Raw genomic sequence first — 23,139 nt, 5'->3', positions numbered from 1 at the left:
TATTTTTAACATCTGCAACGATGAAGTATATACGACGCTCAGTTTAGTCTTTTATCAACGGTTTAATGTGTCTATTACGCAGTTATAACGACTCAAATATATTGTATTTTTTTGCGTAAAGCAGCTGAAGCTAACTGCCGTATCGATGTAACAGTAACTAACGTATTTATTTCCCTGTTTCTTTTTTTTTTTACACTCACTGGCTGACGCGCGGACCAAGAACGCGCACAACCGTTGGATGAGCTCAATTGCGCGCGCCCGTGCAGTTGCTGCCATGGGCAACCAGGTGTCGCTCCAGCTCTAGAAAACAAACCTAGCTAAGCTAATACACGTCCGTATTCATAATATGTTTAGTTAATTAGACTAACAAGTTAAAAATTATTGTTTTTTATTAGTTTACAGAACAATGTAGCTTTAACAGTTAGTTGTGGTCTGTTGCGTTTAGGCAACTCTGTCCATTATTAATAATATTAGGAGGAAGGTGATTTTGTGAGGGGAAGGAAACAATATTTTTTACTCTTAAAGGCCGTGTAAGTAAAAACATAATTAATGTTATATTTTCCCAGATATAGCTACGTTTATATTGTGGTGAAACTTTCCTTGTCAGCCACAGGGATGCAGAGGGCGATGTTTGTCTCGGTGGGAGGGATTCCTGCTGTAGGAAACCTAGGTGGCGTTCAGAGCTCGGAGGCTGAACTTTCCGAGAGCCACATAAAGAGAGACGGGAGCGCATCTCTGCCTCAGACACCTGATGAGCATCTCCAAGGAACCAGGGGACGAAACTACACAAGAAATTATATTTTTTTCTTCTGGATATTAAAGAAGCACCATTAAAAAAAAAAAAAAAAAAGATTTTAAAATCTTGGAGAAACATCAAGAGGGAATTAGTGCTTTATTGTTACTGGACTTTTCAGAGATGGCTCTGTCTTTTCGACGCAGGTGCTTGCTTTTGCTGTGTTTGACAGCTATCCAGAGTGGTCATGCTGCCGTTCAGGTAAGAGCTATTGACATTAGTTTATGCAACAAGCACTAACTTGTCCAAGGAGATCTGCCGCCTGGACAAACCTGCTCAATAAAGTGCTACTATATGAAATCTGACCATGTTTATTAACATATAAATAACACTGAATATTCGACATATTTATTCATATTCTAATCCTCTCATCCATAAAAAGTCACCTCAACAAATAAATTACTAACAATAATTGTTGTTTTATTCTGTTTTAGGACTTTATCCAGTTCCCATCTATTGTGATTGTGTGTTAAACTTTTGTGTTAAGTTCTGCAAGGTTTATGATCACAGGCTACAGTTTCCACTGGAGGAATTAGCCTATTTGATAGGCTACTGAAAAAAAGAGAAAAAGAAATCATTGTAGCATCCGGATATGAGTCCTCTCATGTCTTGTCAGCTGGTGGCATTTCCCCTTTGCCTGGGGCAGGTACTGAGCACTGTCTAACTACTGCACAGGTCCAAACTATGTGCGCAGTGAATTTAAATGTATTGAAGCTAGTTGTTATTGTACAAAGCCTCCCTTCTAAAAGCCAGTGCAGGAATTTAAGGTATGCTGCACAGAGAAATTGTTCCAATGAGCATGTGATTAATAAACCCCTCCTGAAAGGATTAGAGGCACTTTTCCCTGAGGAACTTTGTAAATGGCTTGACAAGCTTTTCCCCCTTCAAGTAACTGCTAGTGGCACCCATGTTGTTTTGAGTCTGCCCATTCAGGATTATCCAATGAGCATGTGCCTTCCTACCGCCATGCAAAATATACAGAGGAACAGCATTTTGGACTTAGGTCCCACTGACATCTGCCAGACAGCTTTTGTCCAGCTGTGTCTGCCACTGGAGTTGTGGTAGTAAGAGGAAAGAAGTGAGAAAGAGAGAGAGAGAGAGAGAGAGAGAGAGAGAAGAAGAGAGTTGGACAGCCCAAGATCTCTCATATGTGAGTGCAATGAGGTCTAATGGAAAATAGTAGAAAGCAAAAATAGTTTGAAGTAAAAGTAACCATGGTGAGTTAGAGAATCCTGCAAGTATAGTAAAAAAAAAAAATACTAATACGTCTCGTCAGTGTTACATAATGTATATTTAATATCAATGAAAACTCTCTGTAACCATAACGACCACGTGCCCACCAATAAGATGGATTTAGTTTAAATTACATCATGCTCCACAGCTGCACATTAGTGTTTATTCACCGCTCATGTTCTATATTTTACGACCATTAAACCGAGCTAACCTTTACTCCTGCGCTCGTTTTCTGGTTGGAAATTCATTGCATTTTGAAACGTGTTTGCCAAGACTCTTTTATAACTCTTAATTCTGCTCACAGTGCCTCATGCTTTATTCACAGACGTGCATGGATAAGCACCAGGTGGTCGGGGTGCTTCGTCAAATGGAGAAGTTTCTGAAAGGCCAGGAGATGCGGTTTACGGAGGGCCTCAGGATCATGAAGTCAAAGCTGGCAACGCTTCAGAACTCTGTCTCCAAGATGCCTCAAGCAGACCAGTCAGCTGGTGAGTAGTAAACAGAGAGCAACACTAACACCATCCTAGTCATCATCATTGTTATTCTCATAGGCATTTATCACAGCGGACATTGTAGGATAAGCACAGGTGTTACTAAAAACATTAACAATAGCTCTGTTATGTTCAAGTGTCCCAGTAAGCAATGACAGTAAGTGTCTCACTGTAGGTCAATTGAATTAATAATTAGATTATTTACACCTGTGCTTTTCTCACTGTTACATGTCAAAGTGTCTTTGGTGAGAAAAGGTTTGCCTTCAATCATCATCTTCATCAACAGTAAAAATAAATAAAGAATATTCATTTATAGAAATAATAAACATGCTCTCTCTCTCTCTCACACACACACACACACACACACACACACACAGGTGTTTTTAATCAGTCCATCTGATTAGATTGAGGTTTAATTGAGCACAGCTAATGTACATAATATCACCATTAGTGTTACATACCTGTATGTATACATTTTAACAGTGTAAAACTGTAATGTTAACTTTCTGTTATATCACACATTTTATAATAAACTGGGTTCTAATTGCTCAGAAAAATAAATGTGTGTTGTTTTTATATCTAGGAGTTAAAGACTATTATTTGTTCAAAAGCTTTGAATATATTCCACCATTCTCTGCTTATTTGACCATTTGGCGTAGATGTTGTAGGAAGAAATATTTATACAACTTATACAGATTTTCCAGTAAACTATTGAGTGGAGTGTTATGTTATTAGGTTAAATGCAATACACATTTATAATACACATTTGAAAATATTAATTGTGCATTTATGCAAGATGATCTAGTGGATGCCATTCTAATATTACTAATACAAAATAAGTTAACCTTGTGATGCTTTGGATCCCTTTACACATATGTTTTCACAGTAAAAGCCCACCGAACCTTTCACATGCATGCGTGATATAACTGAGGTTTTGTTCAGTAATTCAGCGAATGATTATTCAGCTAGAGGCAACAACAGATTCCAAAGTATCAAATTTACAACATTTTAGAAACATTCAATTGTTTGAAGTTGACCTTCAAACAGTTTTTTTTTTTGTCAACCAGTGACAATAGAGAGCCAGATGTGGCTTCTTCCATTATGGGATTATATATTCATCCAACAGCGTGAGGCCATCTCAGTTACAGAGCTGGGTACTTGATAGGGGAAGTGGATTCGTGGAATTGTGTTGTTTGGCAGCAGGCACTGAGGCCAATTTGTTAGTGACGGACCAGTGCAGTCCATAGCTCTGTGGAGAGTACTTGGCAAGACAGGAAGAAGCTGATATTTTACATTTACAGCAATAAAGGCTGAAAATGGAAAGATAAAAGGGAAATTACAGCACCACCTGCTTCAAATGGATGAAAGTCCAACAATCCACTTATAAATAAAAAACAAATCTATTTTCGATTCAGATATAATTTAAAATATATGTAGCTAATATTATCTAAATAATATTGTACAGCATTAGCCAACTCTACAGTATATGCTTGCCTACACTGTACTATACATGCAAAAAACTATTTACACATTTGTACATCGAAATTGGTGAGAAAGAGACACAATGGGTTTTCATTTCACTACACTACAAGCCTGAGCTGAACATGGTGGAGGTCTGAACATGACTGACTTATCAAACAGTATCTTCAGTGTACTGGCAGTGGTTTTTACTTGAGGTTGAAAGAATAGGAAACATTTTCTCACAATCCTCCTTGTTGGATGAAGCATAACATTCTTATAAGAGCTTAAAATGTAATACATTTATAATGTTATGTAATGTAATTACGTTATACAAAGTTGGTTGCTCCTCTCTGACACAGAGACGTAATGAGCACTTGTATCTTTCTATCCAAAAATGCCTTATTTGCCATTTGCCACCCCATATAACAGGACCTTATCAAACTCACTCTGCTGACTGTCTCATGCTTCACGTCCTGCGGTTTTATTCTGAACTTGGAAAATCTGTCTTTAGCGTTTGTACACCAAACTCATGGAGTTATCAGCAACATATTCTGAAGATTGACACTCTCACTACCCCCGGACAACTGAAGCCAGTGATCTTAAAACTTCAGTGTGTAGGGTATTGTCATCCTTTGAATGGTTCAATTTAATTTAATTATTATTTGTTTTAACTCTGCATATTCTTCTGTTTCTCAGTATAAATGTGGGGGATCTTAATGATTCTGGAGATTTGATTTTAATTGAATTGAATACATATTATGCAAGCATTAAACTTTCCAGAGCATGCAATATAGCACAAAATTTTTTGTTCTGATGCATAAAAATGGCAGGTCCTGTGCTGGTTGACTGTAAATGAGGCATTTGAACCGTCCTTTCCCATGAAGGGATGAAGGCTCTGCACTGCCCAGTGACACGTGTATATCCCCAGGCAGAGAATGCCAGAGGATGTCGGGAGGCTTACTCCACATGTGACCAGCCTTCCTCTCGTGCTCTCTTTCTCTCTCCCACAGCTCCCACCACCTGCCCCTCTCTGGAAGCTCCCGCTCATGGAACCAAGTTTGGCTCAAAGTATTTTGTTGGACATGAGGTCCATTTCACTTGTTCCCAGGGCTACCATCTTGTCGGTTCTGCCACGCGTGTTTGCCAGGACAACGGCACCTGGACCGGCATCAGTGCCACCTGTAAAGGTGAGTTTCTAGTTTGTTGAGCAAGATACAGCAATTCCAGGCCTATTAACCTGCCACAAATCCTCATTTTCAGCTACACTACCTTTTTTATCACTGGATTAGGAACTTGTCTATGACTTTCTCCACACATAATGATATATCGACTACCATCTATGTATGATTTGGTGGAAGGATTGCTGTATCTGTGCATTATTCACTGTTGAGCAAAAATCCCCACACCCATTTAGGGCGACCTTGGCTCAGCAGTGTCTGAAAGCCAGACTGAAAGAGACAGCAGCCCCAGAGGCCAAACTGAGCTCCTCACACGTACACAGATAACAGGCAAAGAAAAGAGCCATTCTTCAGAGTGGCTGGAGCTCCTCAGCATACTGAATGAAGCCCTCTTTAAAATGGCATTAAATGTCTCTGAACACAGAAAAACACCTGTACTGCATTCCACTGTGGGGTGCCTTACCCTCCAGCTTTCTACTCCTCATGAGCAGCAGTGGTTGGGCTACTGTAAGATAAACCCCCCCTCTCTTGCTCATGTTTCCCTGGTTCTTTGACAGCAGTCCCACTGGATGGGGTTAGGTCCAGACATTAGACCCACACCATGGTCTGATAGCACAGAAGTATTCTAAGCATGCTATTGATAGCCCCTTCAGCTTGCGCTGGTGGCACTCATCCAAAAATTCCAAGTGGCACACTCAGTTGAACATGTGCATACGTTTATTGACATTCATGGTTAAAACAACATGCAAAGGCTTGACTCTGCACAGCATTATCCCTGTTCATGTTTTTCAGCCCAGAGTCAGAGGTCTAAATTTAGTCATGCTTAAAAAGCAGTATTGACGGAGTGTGAAAACTTTAAAGTTACGAAGAGTTTAAAAATATCTAGCAGAGTGAAGTGGGCCTTTTCATGTTATGACCCTGTGGTGGCCCCTGGGGAAGTCAAATAAACATTAAAGGGATTGGTTGTCATCCAGTATACCGTGGCCTCAGCGCTGCAGAAGCTGCTTCATAATTTGAACATCTGCACAACTCTCAGAGCCGACTAGAAAAACAGATCATAAGGCATGATGTACGATTTGGCAGAACGCATTTTAGAGTCGATCACCAATCAGTGTCATCCCTGCTTCTGTTTTTATAAACAGTAGTTTTTATGTATCAAATATTAGTACATTTTAATTTAATAGAGAGAGAAGGACAGATACAGAAATGCAATAGTAACAATGACAGTAACAATAACAACTATAATAATAAAAATATGACTAATAGTAATAACAGTGATGATGACAAGGGTGATAACAGCAATAATAATGATGATGAGGTCGATGCTTTAGAAACGCTTGTAAAGATATTTGCATGAAAACATGAGTAGAACTGCTGTAAACCTGAGAACTATTTCATGGGAACTTATTAAGAAGGTGTGCAGCAAGTAATCTATAACTTTTAGTTTCGCTGAAAGAAAAAAGCCTTCAAATCAGAACAAAGGCTAAAAAATATACAAGTAAAACATAGAATATGTCCGTATAGGTTAACAACAACAATTTTAACTTTGAAGATGCAGATGGATTTTTACTGAATTACATTTTAGTAATGGCCCCCATTAGATTTTATCAAGATAAGTACTAGTTTTCCACAAATAGAACAAATAAGAGGGCATGACTGACTTACTGCCGACATACTGTGCCCATAATGACAGTACCAGTTTCTCATTCTAAAGTATCAGCTATCAAACTGGGTGGACACTTGTTGCTGGATGGATGGTTGACAGGAAAGGCTCACAGAGGTTCTTTCATTTTTTTCTGTATGTGTCACACTCTTCATCTTTTCAGTGAAACCTCAAGCAAACCTTCAGCTTTTTTTCCACAACAGGACCTAATCTTACCATCATCTTTCCATTACGCTGTTCGATGAATAGAGCTGCAGAGGATTTCAGCCAACCATAGACATTCTTTGACTATGTTTTGAATTGTTCTATATATTTTATTCTAAGACCTGTATCAAGCACCTAGTCTTCTTTATTTTGTCAAGGTTGGCAGATATCTTTGGCTAATCTTTTCATCACTTTACACAGCTGCATATATATAAGGAACCTTCACCCTAAGCTGAAGGTTATGCAAGGAGCTGTGACAACAGTGTTGAAGGGAGCATCAAAACAGCATAGTAGTATTTTTTCATGTTCATCTCAGAAGGAACAACCTCTAATGTGACTGGAAAAAATCTGTATGCCTCAGTAGGATAAAAAACAACTGGAAACTGCTGAATAAGTTTCTCCACAGGTTGACTACAGTGATCATTCTCTCCTACACCTACAGATATAAGTGAGTGTGCAAGTAATCCCTGCCAAAATGGAGGTACCTGTGTGGAAGGTGTTAACCAGTACAAATGCACCTGCCCCCAGAACTGGAGTGGGTCTCACTGCCAGCACCAAACCCAGACAGGTCAGTACTAGTAATGAACGTGGGAGAGTCTTTGTTTTGTTCATATTTGCATGGCTAAGATCGACAACTGTACATGTGTACAATGTGTTCAGCTTAAAATTGCACAGATCTTACTACATATGTTCTCCCTTGATGCAGCACCACCTGAGTGGAGTGTTATGAATGATCCAGCATTCAGCCGGAGACCTCGCTGTGCCCAAGTGAACCGGGCTCAACACTGCAGCTGCGATGCAGGCTTTCACATGAGTGGCACCTCTGACAACAGTATCTGTCAGGGTGAGCTGTAATTATGTGTTATTTAATTGATCCCTGTGGGGAAACTTCTCCTTTTGCTGCTCCTGCTCACAGGGAAGCAAGGTCAGCTACAGAGCAGTTCCCTCGAGCTGGCGTCCTGTTCAACAACATCTCAGCAGGATAAATAGCAGATGTTATAGGGGCTTTACTGCTGAAAATATCAGAGAATACCTGAATCTTTTTCTCCTCTAGTGTTTAATAGGGTTACAAATGTTTTCCACAGATTCCCACAAATCTGTGGAGCAAGTCTGTGACAAACAAAATAATCCTCTCGAGGGGTCACAAGCTGATTAGCATCCATTTAGGTCACAGTTCAGTTGCTTTTAAGATGTAATTGGTTGCATGCAGTTTCTCCTAATGTTTATGATGCTCAAGGGACAAAACTAAGGGACCGAAATACTGACGACAACCTGAGAGAAAGATGGCCTGGTCATGTGATGTATGTTTAAGGGCCTTTCTTTTTCTGTTTTTTTGACAGACGTAAATGAGTGTGAAGTGTATCGGCTGGACCAAGGAGGGAAGCTGTGTGTCCACGAGTGTGTGAATGTCCCGGGCTCGTACCACTGCTCTTGCCCCAGCGGCTACAAGTTGCTCCGAGATGGGCGGAGCTGTGAGGGTGAGTGACAAGAGTGAGCAGAGGACAAAGGCTCATTCACAGGACCCTGGCTACAGATCTGGCAGGGTATGCAGCTCCAGAGAGGAATACCTGTGATTCAGAAAGACGAGGAGCCTTTAGCAGCGGAGCTTTTAGTCTCTGCAGAGGTGTCTGTCAGTCCACTTTCATTTGCACCCCTGAAGCTTACGATGCTTGCCAGTGGAATGAATGACCTCACCGTTTCCCAGAAGAAGGGATCTTTAGGACATGAGGCGTTTGTGGGAGACTAAACTTAAAAAACCAAATAAACAATCACAGCACAGCACCCCCTGCTCAGACTGTGGTAACCAGGAAGCAGGGAGTCAGTCTGGCAAGTCTCTCTTCCTCTTCTCATTCTTACATACCTCCGCTGTTTTGTCTTCCAGATGTGGACGAGTGTTTAAGCCAGCAGCACAACTGTAGCCGAGGGACAACTTGTATCAACACGGGGGGAGGCTTTCAGTGCGTCAGCCCAGAGTGTCCCCGTTCTCATGGCAACATCAGCTACGTCAAGACATCTCCCTTGTAAGTGGATACACCCCAATGTGACCCGTCTTTGTCATTTGTATTGACAATTAAAAGCTGTAGAAAAAATAAGCCAGGGTCACATCTTCCACGTTTCAGCAGGAAATTGTCATTATCTTTCAAATGGTCATCTGCATACTGAATCAGACCCAAGTGTGAGACACTAATGGGCTCCTGGCAGACATTTTGACTTGTAATAGCAAGTAAAGCAGTAATTAAATTGATGACTGCTGTGTTCAGGTGTGCCAGTAATCCATTTCAGTGAACCAGAATGTGCAGTAACAGGTCGAAATATGTATCTGCAGTAATAATGAAAGAGAGGTGCACTTGAGCACGGTGTTACAGCATCAACAGTTCTCCAGCTAAACTCAGGTTTCATACAACTTGGGACTTATTTTGGTAGTTTTGGCCACCATTGCTATTGGTGGAAACACAACATTAAACTCACCATGGTAACTGCTGAGAGCTGGCAACGTTGCATTATCGCTAACAGGCAAGTTAACCAAGCGTTTTTTCAAGGGAAGTTGAAGTCGGCTGACGAAAACGTTACTAAAACTGCTTTAAACAGTCACAGTTTACTGACTGACCAAACTGGTTCAACTTTGACCTGCTGTACTTCCTGTAGTTGTGTGCAATGAGAGAACTTTTGGGTGCACTCGCTTTCAGTTTTACCTCCAAATAAAGTGCTTTAGATAATCTGACTAAACCTGTCTGATTGTCTGACTTCTTTTTTCGCATCGGATTTCGTCATAGTGATTCTCCCGTGCTCCCAGATGAGTACACTGTTATCAAAACCAATAGAAATGATGACAATAAAAAAAAACGTTGTGGTTATAGCTGTATCACAGTGAAGCAAATTGTTCCTGACAAAGAACATGCATGCTCAGCAGAACTTCACTAGATGACGTCTGTTGCTTTTTTCTTTAAAACCGTGTAGTCTGTGTCCTGGCCAAATGTTTGGAGACATTACAACTTCCATGTCCTTGTTTGCCAGTCATCAGCAAGCTGCCTCATTTAAGAGCATGAAACAAAGCTCTGTCTGCTTCTACTGAACCATCAATGTGGTGAAATACTGTTCCACTGCCAGCTAAGGGGATGGTTAAATGTTTGGGAAAACACTTGTAACAAGGGAGAAAGCAGGGACTCGAGTAAGACAGAAGCCATGTCCCCATTTCATACTACATACTAATGCTAAGCATTCACAATGAAGAAGTACGTGACCGAAGGACACATCCTCTTCATTTTTGGTATGTCCTACAATGCAGTGCTTAAAGGAAATAGCTACTCACAGCTGCAAGAGATTAAAACAAATTGTAGATGATGAGGGCAGCTTCAGAAAATCTAAATTAAAAATGTATTATATCTTTGGATATATTAGTAATAATATAATAGTTCTCTTTCTTGTGAGAAAGGAAGTAAGATAGAAAAAAGTTCACAGCTTGCTATGAGCCAAGATTTCACAGCACTTGACGTCTGTGTGTATGTAGGTATGTGTGGCAGCTCTCTTTAGTCACAAAGAAACTGTTATGAACACTTTCCCACAGGAAAAGATTAATGATGCAATCATTTTCTGTGTGACAAACTGTTAAACACACATTTTGTCCTGTAATGCCATCTGGCTTAATAATCTGCTGCATTTCTGTCCTGCAGTCAGTGTGAGAGAAACCCCTGCCCCATGGACAGCCGCTCCTGCCACCTGGCCCCTAAGACTGTGTCCTTCCATTACCTGTCTCTGCCCTCCAACCCGAAGACTCCTGCTACGCTTTTCCGCATGGCGACAGCCACCGCCCCAGGGCGCACCGGGCCGGACAGCCTTCGCTTCGGCATTGTGGGTGGAAACTCCCGAGGCATCTTTGTCATGCAGCGTTCAGACAGACAGACCGGTGAGCTGATACTGGTCCAGCAGCTCCGCGGACCACAGGAGATCAGCGTTGATGTGGACATGTCCGAGTACAGCGACCGCACCTTTCAGGCCAAGCATGTGGCCAGGGTCCACGTTCTGGTTTCACCTTACAACTTCTGAGAAGACTAGAGACAGAGAGGTGAAGAGGAACAAAGAAGAGTGTGTAATGGGCACTGAGTTTACTGATACTGTTTCTTCATCACCTGTCAGAAATTAATTTGTCCCAGTAGCTGAGGTGAACATTTGTTCAGTGGCCAAATTACCAAAAGAGTGAGAGAGTGACAAGCCAATATTTAACAGTTATATTATGAATAACAGTATATGACAAAAAACACATCATAGATGCTTCTTTAAATAGTGTCAGTATGAGCTTTGACTGATGATGTTTGAGTGTGTTTGAAGCATAATGAATGGGTTGGGAGGGATGGATAACTGCGTTTGTCATTGCTGTTGCTTTATGTCTGTGTTATTATGTCCATCATAGATCATGTCTGTGTAGCTCAGGGTCAGGCCCCGGGGCTGATGCACTGCCCTCGCTTTATTGATGATAAATCCCTATAAGACATTAGTGCTCCTGTGGCTCTAATTTATTGGAAATATTGTTGCTGGTTTTTATATTGTAACATACTGTACACCACATGTTTATCTTCCATCATATACTGTATATTTGTTTTGTTTTTTGTACTAGCTTGCTATCGTTTAAGGCACCATTCATTATACTAAGGGAGTTTTTTTTTTAGAGTAGACGCAGTACTGTACCTGGGCATATTTCTTCTATTACTCACATTCTGTATCTTACCCAGAAATAGTCTCATTATATTCTAAATCAAAGATGATTTGGCAAGCTTGCCAATGCACTACACAATTTATCTGGAATTTTAATTGTCTCTACATAACTGAAATAAAGTCAGTCCAACATTTCAGTATTTGTTAGAACTACCTCACTTGATGCTGAGCAGTGTGCTATTAAATGTCCTTGTGGCAGTGCTTGTTTTCATTCTGGACCCATTATGAGTGAATTTTAATGAGCGAAATCCAAACCAACGCATAGCTGATAAATGAAGGCTAGATGGCTATAAAAAGTTATCTGACAGAATGGATGAAAGGTTAGGAAGAAAGAATGTGTGTTTTATAATATAACCTCCTGGGGCAGTAGTTCACAGACAATACAATTCACAGCAACATTTCCCACATGGCTTGGAAACAAAAGGAGTTTCACAGTATTTCCCTTTGATTTTAATACAGTAACATTTTAAAAAACATATCTCAGTGTGTCTATTTGTTAGAGAAAGAAGAGACTAATGTTCACCACATGTGTTCTCTTAACTTCCTTCACGTCTCCATCCAGGGGTTTACATTGCAATAAAAGGGGCCAAAAGAGCTCCATGCTTCCAGGAGGAGGAGTGGGTGGCGAGAATCAAAACACATGCCCCGACGGCACACACTGCTCTGAAAATGACAACGTGCCTTAATGGCAGGCGTAATTTCCTTCGGTAACCATACCAGGAGCACTCACATTGCAGCCTTTGTCCCAGGCTTGCGCTCGGGCTGTTTGATGTTCACATGTTTCATCCATTCTGAGGCGGAAGGATATTGCCAGAGACAATTTGAGAGCGCTGAGCTACATAACACAAGCCATTTGCTGGAGAGTAATGATAAAAATATACAGTTAAGGGCCTTGAGTCAAAGCCAGCACAGAGTGTGGTTTACACTCGTTTTATGTCAGAGCCACAGAAACATGGTGATGGTCATGGTGACTTTAGTGCACTGCATGATGGGTGAACAAAACAGAAACACACATACAGTAGATGGTATATGGTAGCCTGCAGTAAATACCAGTTTAATTAAGCTTCTAGTGTGTTTTTGAAACGTTTGGTGTTGGTATGACCCCTGTTCTTTGTTCCCTTTACCAATACTTTGCACCACGTTCCTCCATATGCTCAAAGCTGAACTGCAGGTTGAAATGGGAGCAAATACGAACACCGAAAACAAGTGTTTTGTAGTCGAGTATCCCAGGAAACTGAACAGTAGTTGGCCTATAAAGCTCCCGGTCACATGCCACCTACAAAAAGCACATGTACCTTTTGACAAAAAGGAGGAAGCTATCTCCACATCATAAATTCTTGAAATTCCAGTAAATACAGTATCCCCCTAAAACAACAACTTTACCCATTCAAGCACAAAACCATAAGTCATTTTGAGGTGACGCTTTGAATCTATCATTGGATCTCCATCAAAACAGAAAAGAGGCACGTGTGTTGCTGGTGGGTTAGTCCAGAATGAAAGGCATTGTGGAGGAATTTAGCTTTTTACTTTTATTATCCAGGAGGAGGGGGGAGAGGTCGTCCGTAGATCATCTTTCATGTGGGATAAATGTTTGGAAGAAATCCAGAGATATGTGAGAGTATAAGGAAAGCAGAATGAAGGTCCCTTTGCTTCTGTCTCAGGCTTTAAAATGACCTAGGATCTGCCATTACAGACCATAAGAATGACAGAAAACATATATGATGACCTGACATGAAAACAGCAGTAAATTATAATGAATTCATGTAGCAGGTTGCTCAGTTTTAAATAGGCACGGGGACTCTCTAGTTTGTCCTCACAAAGAGAACAAGGTGGTTTTACTGGTGCTTCTCTCCTTTAATGGAGGATACAAACTCTGAAACTCATGTGTTTCAGCCTTAACACCTGGTATAAAGGTGTAACTTCATTTTCAAAGATTTAACCAGTTTGGTCTCCAAAATAACAACTTGCAATGTTGTCATGGCAAGTACATTGTTTTGTGGATTTTATGTTGTTTCAGTCCTCTTAGTCACAAGCCTATTAAAAGCTAATGGCTTGAAAGAAAACTATGGGTTTATATTTTCAGCAACTGGGCTTCATTCAAACTCTCCCCTCAGTTTTTCAGTCTGCATTTCATTATCATTCATCACAATTTTACTCACAATAGTCCATTCATTCAAACAGTTACTTCTATTTCCTCTTGAATCTGGTATTTGAAAAACAGACTTAAAAAGAAACAGATTTTAACTGATCACAAAAAAAACAAGCATAGTCAAATGTATGTATTTTTATTACCAAATCAATACTGAAAATCATAGATCAGGAAGCAACCCTTCTCCAGTATTTGATTCATTTTTAATCCGAGTGTACACACTTCCTGAGAAGGAAGAGAGAATAAAACTGCTGGTATGAAAAGTTCAAGCCTGGTTCTGCATGACATCCATGAAAAAAAAAAAAAAAATAGTCAAAATATCCAGACACCTCTCAACCTGTGGAATTATGAAATAACAGGAATCAGTCAAAACCCATCTGTACAAATAATTGAGGTCCACTGCAGGTGTCTGCAGTTTTATATAACAGAAGGACAGCTTGCCATCATAAGCACAGTAATTCCAGGTTTCCAACCCCAAAAGAAAGGAACAGTGACATTATAAACCAAAGTGATCAGCTTGTGCTTGTGCTAACCACACAACTTATGTGTCATAATAAGGGATGGCCTAGACAGACAAGATTACAAGTCTTGCTGTTACACTGACTCAAGACAACACATAGGAAGACAGTGCCCCAACTCCAAAAGCTACACTGAGAAAAACACCAGGGCAACCAATTTAAAAAATAACAACAAAAAAATAAACATTAAGACTTCTTTAGTGTGTTTAGTGTTATTAGTGTGTCTGTGAAACCAACACAATGATTTTATCAGCAAGGAAGGCAAACAATGTGAAGAAATAAGAAACAAACTGCAGTTTGCCTCACACATTGTGAGATTGTTCAGGGCCCAACTCATTACAAATATGGAAGCACACACTGTAAACACAATTTAGAGTAAACATGGGTGGACACACGGTTTAACAAATTATAAGTACACTTGGAACACAAATAAATAATGAACTCCATATTAACATACATACAGTATATTGCTCCTTATTTCAGAGGACACGAAGCCCACCCACACACATACAGTAGACTTAAAGCATGACTGCCGACCCCAATTCAACACGACTGAACCCAGTTACATTTAAATTCAAAATGTACAAATCACTTGTTTGTGCTTTGTCCCTCTCACGCTCATTCACTCACCAACACTGAGGATGCTGGGTGGTTTCAATCTGAGACATGAACGATACCTTCATACATATTGTTCTCAATTACCTCAACAGATTAGGCCTCATACAAGAACTACATGTAGCTTCAATCTTCAAAGTGCGTAAGAGCAAATGTTCTACTTAAAATCATTGTGTTGGAATTCTGAAACGTTTTCCTGTCTCGGATTTAAATGCTGGCAACAAAAAAGGTACTTCAGACATTCACTGTCACATAAAAAATACATACTATTTACTGAATTCCTTAACTTTTGCTAACTTCACAATTTCATAAAGATCCTGGTTGAAATGAATTAATAAACACATTGAAATTAAATTGTGTCTCTCTTGGTGGCAAAACTAGCTATGATAAATCATTATTGGTGTTAAATACTGGGAAAAAAGGGCTGTTCAAATATTTTTCCATCATAAATACGCATTTTATTACAACCAGCCTAATAATATCTAGATACCCTCAAAAAGACCCTTAAAGTATATTTGAGAGTATGTTCATGGATGAGGCCCACTGTTCTTAATTCTCCGATAAAATAAATTCACATGAACATAACAGAAATAAATACAGCACTTAATATAAAATGAAACATTCTCTTTGGAAAGAAAGGCTCAAAACTGATTATAATCAGGAAAATAGTGAACCAGTTGGTCAGTGAAAAGACAGTTTTCCTCTGGTCGAGTCCTTTGCTCTTAAGATGATGAGGAGATGAGCAGCGGTCCCCCTGAATTACAGCCTGCTTCACCCTGGGAAGCAGCAACTGTACTGGAAGATCCCCTGCAAAATTAAATGGCACACCACCCGACCGGAAATCCTGGAGAAAACCCTGCTGCAGAGTCAGGGACAGCGGCTGTGGTCTTCCTGCATATCAGCCAATGGCGAAATTCTTTGCCTCACTCCAGCTTTGACATCTCATATCTGGTTGTCATGATTTCCTGGCAAATAATATTCAAAGTTTAACTATACATTTTTGTCCAGACTATCAAGGTTTAATTTTTACTTTCAGAAAGAAAACCAATTGTGTTGCCTGTTATTATGCTACTACATGACTGTAGAGGACGCAATGACCCATTTAGCTAGCTTTCCATACTTACACAGCAGTTCACAGTGATAACAGTGGCAACTTTACCACTCAAAAATTTTTAAACAATGAATGCTAAAAGACTAAGACTACATTTTCTTAGCAAAAACTTGCAATGTACAGCTAGCTGAGCCTGAAGCTCCTTAGTTACTGTTGCTACACCTGTCAAGCTTTACATTCTGGCAGAGCACATATGAAGTTCACAAATATAACAACTACTTTACCAAAATAAAATAAAACATTTTAAACAATGGATCCTTAATTTGAGACAGAGGTAGACAAAAGCAGTCTTCTCATTTCTAGCCGGCTGAAATCACAACAACTGCTGACAGCTTTTATCAGCTGTAGTTGTCTAGCTGTGGTACTTTAGAGCCACGATACCTTGCTGCTGCACGGGCTGTGGGAAAAGCATTTTGTCACCACTAGTTGGCAAGGCAAATTGTTAAGACTGAGTGCAGTTACTCTATCGCAGCAGCATGCATACCACTTCACATGTGAGGAAATCCAAAGTGTGCTGTGCCTAATTACTGTTGATTGAAGATTGGACACTCCCAGCTTGGGGGAGGGGTTAAGCGAACAGCCAGTTAATATGTGTTTGATTTCAATGTAGGTCTGAACAAACAATGAGCTTAAAATCTCCCGAAACTTCACCATGGGTCCTGTCACTGTGTCCTGAAATCAGCCCTACTATTGCCACTTAACCAGCAACTCAAAATTATCAATCAAGGATTTCTTTCTTACTGTTTCTGCACATATATAGCCTACCTGCCTCTGGTTAAAGATATAATATGCTGTGTGTGAATCCTGGTTTGTGTATTATTGAGTAAAGTCATTCATACCTCATCTGAGTCGAGCAGGACTGGTAGAGCTCTGCAGTGACAAACAGGACGAGAGAGAGTATTATAATCACACATGCCTTATATAAAACCTGGAGTAATAAATATAAATTTGATAGGATGCTTACACATCAGTAAGAGAGCTAGGAATGTTATCCTCCACCCACTTCAAGTCATCCTCCTGGACAAGTAGAAAAAGAGGATGGAAAAAAGTAAATACTGCCATCTGCTGAAATATGTGACACTTGTACAGCTGCAAACTTGGACAACTAGTCTTATTACAGATGCTTAGTTTTTAATAAATCACACTGAATACAGAACTACTCAAAGTGTGCAGATGTGTTACTGACTGGGTTGGTTTCAGCAGGCTTCACTGTGCCATTCGTCTCACTTTTAGATGTTCTCAACTTTATGCCATCAGCTGTAAATAGGAAAAGAAAGAAGAAAAGTAAATATCACAAGATTATTATACATTCCCAATGTTTGCAGTGTTCTGGGTAAACGTAACGCTCCTATTATGGTTCCTGTACCAATGTTTGTAGAGGTGATGAACTCCTCAGTCTCCTCATCGTCAGAGTCATCAATGAGAGGTGTGAAAGCGTACCTGTGGACATTTGAATTAACTCATTAATAAAGCACCAGTAAGGAAAAGGAATGTGTAATGTCTAATGGAGTACTTGCCTTTGGTTGTTTGCAGATGGTCTCCATAAAAACATTATGACCAACAGAATGGCCGAGAACAGGAACCTCCAGAAAGCATCCTCCACCCACAGCTCAATCCAATCCTTTTTACACAAAAACAGGACAGATAAACAATAAAATGTAAACCTAAAACCTGATATTTTTAACACTACTAGGAATATGAATATGCCAAACCATACTTACAGACTGGCAATCTGCTAGCCGAAACTTTTTTGCTATCCAACCCATGAAAATGATGGAAGCTGAAGGAGAAAAAGAAAGGTTTGAGGCTCAACTATGTCCGAGGGATACTTTTATATGGATGAAAACATAAATAATTAGAAGTCATAAGCACTGGCAGAGAGTGTAGTATATTCTATTATATTTGCATGTGTTGTTGTACCACTTACCAACGACCGCAAATATTAGTGTGTTTGTAAAGTGCCTGTACAGAGACAACTTGACAGGGTTTTTCCTCAGCTTCAGAGTCTTGATGGTTTGTGCCAGGCTGACAAAGATGTTAGTTGCAGTCAAGGTAAACATGTGGCAGAAATTATGCAGAGACCATATTACAAATGAATTAATGGGACCATTTACATGTCATTCTGTAAATTATATCCATGTTTTGCAGTAATTCTTTGCAATGATAAATAAGATTTTATACAATCCAAGTTAATAGGTACACCTACCTGTCTATACAATCAACTCTTTCCTCGAGACACTGCAGTCAATAGTGGGAACTATCGCTTTAACAACTTTTAACTTCTTTAATCGACAATTAAAATTTTAAACAAAGGACCAGTGTGTAGGATTTAGTGGCATCTAGTGGTGAAGTTGCAAACTGCATCTAACTGAACAACGCTCCTGTCTGTATTTGAGGATACATGCAGGTTCATCCTAAGGTAATGCAACAATTCTTATATTCAGGTGATTATACACTAATGAAAACATACCTATATACACTGGATAGTTAAACATATTGCAACAGAAGATTTTATCCACATCGTCCACCATAGTGACACCCATATTTATATAGTCTTGAAACAGAACCACCCCCTCCAATTAAAGATGGTGGGTGAGCATGCACATCAATCAACTTCTGCTAGTTCAGACCAGGACTTTTCATTAATGGAAACAGAGTAAAATGTCATGGAGTGTGCAGGAAAAGAAGTGGGGAGGATGCAGTTAAACCATAAACCAGAATAAACGGAGTTGAATTTCAGAAGAGACTGAATGATTGATACGGAGCCATCCCTTCTCAGATGCATCATGTGTCTCTGCCAACTGCTCTTTCACTGCTAATTATCTGGGAGCGGAATAAGACAGTGGCAGACAAACCTCTCCTGGTCTAATTTGGGCTCATGTGAAGGAGGTGAGGGGCAGAGGAGAACCACACAGGGAAAGGTTGTAGGAGCACAAAAGGATATCCACCAGCATAGAGAGGAGTCAAGCAGAGCCAGGGGAATACTGGCCAGCAGGGCCAAGTCAGAGTCTTTCGCCTAGAAGGGAGGATAGAGCAGGACCACAGGACACAAGGAGAAGAATGATGTGGGGGGGGGGAAAATCAAAGATAGGATAAAAGATTTTAAAAAAGGCAGCATAGCCAGTAAAATATAGAACCATTCACCAAAGTGCAAAGAAGAAAATGCCAAATGATCCAAACCAGGCAAGAATAATCTAATCTAATATGTCCACATTGTCACATGAGGGTATAATAACTATTGATTATTGGTTTTTCTGAGGAGTACACTGGAAGGATATGAACCAGATGGCGCAGGAGTCAAACACAGCCAGAACAATTGCTGTAATGAGAACGGGGCCATTGTCTCGACCCTTGATTTTTGGACCCCCAGCGAATCAAGAAAGTAGACAAATTGTGATGTCAGTACTTCAAAACACAATCCGACAGCAAACCAGAGCTTTAATAGTACTAATATTCTTAATTATTTTCACATCAGGTCATAAACAATCAAGCACTGGTGAAACAATGAGTCCACTCATGATCATCACAAAGTTAATGAAGTCGTTTGTAATTAGCCAACTAAAAAAAGCTGCTTTGAACATCTCAAATTTGAAGATCTGTTTGCTTTCCTCTGATTCAAATTGTTGTTAATATCTTTGAATTTAAATGTTATTGTTGATATTTGTATAGACTGATCTCCATTAAATCATCAGAGAACACAACTCACCCCAGTAATCCTTAGGACACCTTCAATGCTCGCAAAGGCAAAGTAGAGGATGCCGAGCCCCACAACTCTGTGCATTACGGTCCCTAGCCGAGGCCTAAAACCAAAGAGGCACACAGAAAGTTATAAGATGGCTGCCTAATTCTGTTTGTATAATAATTTAGGGGTTTTTCATACAAGTAGCTTTGTGTACAGATATGTTGACATACTTTACAATGCCATAACCAAGGCTGACGATGATGACGAGCAATCGAGCCAAAGTTCTCTTGAGGGCAGAGACCAGCTCGGCAAAGATCAACAAGCCCGGAGCTAAAGGAAACAGTAACAGGAAAACAATAAGCTTTCAAAACCAAACACCTCGCCATCTCACACGAAAAAGGTAAAAAGGTATTTTGTGACGATCTGTAGACACTCACAAGCAGAGCCGAACGTGTTGGTGTTTTCATATTCGGCACAGAAGACGGCCTTCTCCACCATCCCGAGGAATATGACCCCTGCTATCCAGAATTGGATCCGCAGCAGATCCTTCCAGTAGCACGCTGCCCAGATAAACCACAGCAGGGCGTACAGGATGTACACTATGCACATCACCATGTAGAACTACAAACCGACAGTGAGGGATTAGTGTATAAACACATATGGGAACAGTTGTTCTTCATTAGCTGGAGACCAAATTCCAGAAAATCAGACAGTTCATCCAAAATCAGCTTGTTTTTTTTTTTCTCTTCAGAGAACTGACTACTCATTCAGGTTCAGCGTGGTTTGTTAAGGTCAATAAAGTGAAGTCTTAAAGGTATTTGTTTAAGAGGTAAGGTAAGTGTGATAATGTCTACATTTAATTCTTCGAAACAGGAAATGTGTTTTTTTTTTCATAAGAAACCACATCTTTATGAATGTAGTCAGACTGTACTGGGCTTACCAGAGATACAACTGTATGTATTATTGTGTTTTAGGTCAACTAACCCTTTAATAGCATATAAACCACTTATTTTACAAATAGGTAATTAGCATTTCTAACAAAAACTGACTCCTTAAGTAAAATACTTACAATCATGAGAGGCCATTCTGTGATAGAAATGTAACCATGGCTGCCTTTCATCACCACATTAACTACAAGAAAACAAAATAGAGCTATTAAGAGAAATGAAGCACGTTACCCAACACAAAGAATTTGTTTCCGGTGGTTTCGAAAGCTGACACATCAGCGTCGGCTGCAAAACAACTTCGCACTTATGAGCCAGCTTGTGATTAAGGAAGTTACTTCTGCATATTAAAGCACCATTTCTGGCAGACATTTGAATCAATCCACACTAGAGTAAAAATAATACAGGGTGATAATGGTCCTCCATGCCAGTCACACAGTATATTAGTTGCTCATAATGTAATTACGCGTTTAGAAAATCTCACCTGTTAAATTCCAGTTGGCATCCTGTTTACTAGACACGATCTTAACGACCAGCAAGTAAGGTCCGTCCTTCCACGTGGTGGCTATGACATTGTCTCTGATATGTAAACTGCTGTTGTCGTACTCCTCCATTATCCCTTTGGTGTCATTTTCATCCTGCAGTATCACAAGAGTAATGCAGTGTTTATCACTTTTTGATGTTTAATACTTGCAGATTATGTTTCTGGGAGACTTAATTCTTTGCAACACTATTCTATTAAAATCAAAGAGCATTTATGTTTTCTTACTGGCACTTCCCCTTCAACAGGCTGGCTGACTGGATGTGGGTCTGCCTTGGCTTTCTGAAAAACACAACCAGTTACTAATGTCGAGAGATAACAAATGCGCCACTATGCTGCGGAGAGTAACGTAACAAACCTACTTTGAGAATTGGAAAAGAGTGCAGTCCACTGTTACACGTAATGGGACTGTGTTGGTGTTCGATGTACTCTCCTTGTCCAAGGGGATTTGGATCCAGGCTCCCCCGACGACTCAAGCCTGTTTTCTCATACATCTCCTACAGACAATCACAATTCAGCATTCATAGACGATCAAATCCAGACAGATCAATTGTATGATGTTAAGACTCTGTACTTACTTCGACATTGTTGAATTCATTGTGACAGGGGTAGTATTTTAAATACCAGTGAATGGTGAATGTAACCTCCTCAGGACAGCCAGGGGACTCAACTAAAAGAAGACACAAGTGAATATGAGGGGAAAAAGAGACATAAAAGGGCCCAATTTTTGTGATACATCATGAGCACTTTCCCATGTCTTACTTTTCAATTCGATGTCAGTGTCCTTGTACATTGATTTCTTTAACAGCAGTGGTCTTGAGGTCTGCAGAATAGTAAATAACAAGTGAAAACAAGGATTATTTGTCTCATTAATCATTATATAATTAGTTGGTGGGGTTCAGTGGTTATCACTGGGTTCTAAGCTAATCAGGCTGGACCCTTTTTGTGCGTGCGAAGAGGGAAACAGACCTTAATAACAGACATTAATATTATCCTCAGGTATAAATGTGTGTCTGTGACAGACTGGTGACCTCTCCAGGTTGCCTCTCAGCACACACATAACACTGCAACTAGATATAGAGACAACCACAGAGGCAACTTGAAACTTCTCAATACTTAAATTATTGATCAAGGCTTTCTAGTTCTCCCTGGAGCAAGTCTGGGAAGTGACCAAGCACGAACAGGGGGGGGCTCCTCTTTGACTGTAAATCAACTCTCTGGGTGTATTTTCAATGTATACCACAGCAATAATGTGTTGGGAGTAAAAAACACAGTTCAAACTGGGGTGTGGACTCTCAAGTGTTGGTCAAGAGGTGGACTTTTAGGGTTTAAAACAAAGATATATACTCTTAGACTCTTAGGACAGCCGTCTAACTTAACCTGGAGCCGGCTAGATAGCCGACGGCTAACCTTGAAGTGCACACCAGCCTCTACAAGGCTAACTGCTGATCAGCTAACAACATACTCTGCTCTTTCGGTAGGGACACTTTATCTGAGCCCATTGAGGACAGGAAGCCGCAGTCAAGGGTGGTTAATGCGACACGATTAATGCCGGTTTTACACGTCTTGTTGTCACTACACTCACAGCTGATAGCGAGGCTAATGCAGCTAACGTTAGCTACCAGCAGCTGCTGCTGTTATCCAGTGCGTTAAACATACTTACATTTACGACTGTGATTTTCCAAAGCCCTGTCTCTGGCGCTGCGACGACCGCGTTTATGGTGCTAAGTGAAACTACAAAAAGGACTGCCCATGGATAGAAAACTCCTCTGGTCGGACAGCTCCACGTCCTCATCCTGACTGCAGCAGCCATGTTCGTTGTGGGCTTGAAAGCTCCCCTGTAGGA

General features: G+C 40.3%; 2 protein-coding genes across 2 annotated transcripts; one reads left to right on the top strand and one right to left on the bottom strand.

Moving 5' to 3' along the window:
- Positions 1 to 162: 162 nt before the first annotated feature.
- Positions 163 to 11,870, top strand: LOC127350596 (fibulin-7). Its single transcript, XM_051377372.1, has 9 exons — positions 163 to 530; positions 608 to 994; positions 2,352 to 2,514; positions 4,989 to 5,165; positions 7,466 to 7,591; positions 7,730 to 7,867; positions 8,364 to 8,501; positions 8,906 to 9,044; positions 10,695 to 11,870. The coding sequence occupies exons 2-9, from the start codon at positions 917 to 919 to the stop codon at positions 11,065 to 11,067; spliced, it is 1,332 nt and encodes a 443-aa protein (XP_051233332.1). The 5' UTR covers positions 163 to 530; positions 608 to 916; the 3' UTR covers positions 11,068 to 11,870.
- Positions 11,871 to 14,002: 2,132 nt separating this feature from the next.
- Positions 14,003 to 23,139, bottom strand: tmem87b (transmembrane protein 87B). Its single transcript, XM_051377319.1, has 19 exons — positions 22,957 to 23,139; positions 22,056 to 22,116; positions 21,872 to 21,963; positions 21,656 to 21,790; positions 21,522 to 21,575; positions 21,237 to 21,390; positions 20,878 to 20,939; positions 20,246 to 20,429; positions 20,039 to 20,138; positions 19,833 to 19,926; positions 19,071 to 19,142; positions 18,054 to 18,162; positions 17,848 to 17,906; positions 17,644 to 17,747; positions 17,493 to 17,566; positions 17,313 to 17,383; positions 17,091 to 17,143; positions 16,966 to 16,996; positions 14,003 to 15,980 (listed from the first exon to the last, which is right to left on the bottom strand). The coding sequence occupies exons 1-19, from the start codon at positions 23,104 to 23,106 to the stop codon at positions 15,939 to 15,941; spliced, it is 1,701 nt and encodes a 566-aa protein (XP_051233279.1). The 5' UTR covers positions 23,107 to 23,139; the 3' UTR covers positions 14,003 to 15,938.

This window comes from Dicentrarchus labrax, unplaced genomic scaffold (assembly GCF_905237075.1).
Source record: "Dicentrarchus labrax unplaced genomic scaffold, dlabrax2021, whole genome shotgun sequence".
In the NCBI taxonomy this organism is placed as follows: Eukaryota; Metazoa; Chordata; class Actinopteri; family Moronidae; genus Dicentrarchus; species Dicentrarchus labrax.
The sequence above is the reverse complement of the archived record's forward strand: the minus strand, read 5'-3'. Positions and strand labels throughout refer to the sequence as shown.